At 36.3% G+C, this 600-nt stretch overlaps 1 protein-coding gene across 1 annotated transcript in view; it reads left to right on the top strand.

Moving 5' to 3' along the window:
• LOC119586286 (vacuolar protein sorting-associated protein 41 homolog) overlaps nt 1-600 on the top strand; it is a gene marked incomplete in the record, with an annotated part of 18,266 nt that overhangs the window by 3,866 nt on the left and 13,800 nt on the right. Inside the window, 1 exon segment of the mRNA XM_037934992.1 lies at nt 224-422. Within this exon segment, the coding sequence (XP_037790920.1) occupies nt 224-422 (199 nt within the window).

Here is a 600-nt window from a genome sequence, read left to right as displayed (position 1 = left end):
CAATAATATCTGGTAATATTGCCTTTTATATTAAATGTATGAGAAAACATAGTATAATAGATTCACATTCTTGTAAAATCATTATTTTTCATTCCATAAATTTGTTTTAAGCATTATCAGTTACAATAAGGAATATTATCACGATAAGACTTGTCAATCAGTATTTGAAGTTAGAGATTCATTTTTGCGAATAACAAAGAAATCAAAAGAACCATCCCCACAGGGACAACAAAGGTTGTACTTTATGAAAAGGCAATGTTTGGACAACTGCGCTCAACTGTGCTGAGTGAGGGGAGTGGCCCAGCGAGAGCAATGAAATGGATGGGACAGTTCCTCGCTTGGGCAACAGATTCTGGTGTCAGAGTGATGGACATGAACACCAAAACTGTCATTACACTCATCAAGCGGGATCATAGCCTAGCGTGAGTGATTGGGAGCTAGGATCGTTTTGCTCTTTTTTCTTGGTAGTGGGTGTGTTTTTGTTGTTTTGTGGATATTGTTGAATATGGCTTATTGGCAAAACAAAGCTTTTATAGTGTCTTTTTTCTATGCTGTTGACTATTGTTTGAGTTTATGCTTAAAATTAACCCAGTGTCGTCT

The sequence above is a fragment of the Penaeus monodon genome, chromosome 21 (genome assembly GCF_015228065.2).
Source record: "Penaeus monodon isolate SGIC_2016 chromosome 21, NSTDA_Pmon_1, whole genome shotgun sequence".
NCBI classification, from domain to species: Eukaryota; Metazoa; Arthropoda; class Malacostraca; order Decapoda; family Penaeidae; genus Penaeus; species Penaeus monodon.
This window is presented reverse-complemented; position numbering and strand designations above follow the sequence as displayed.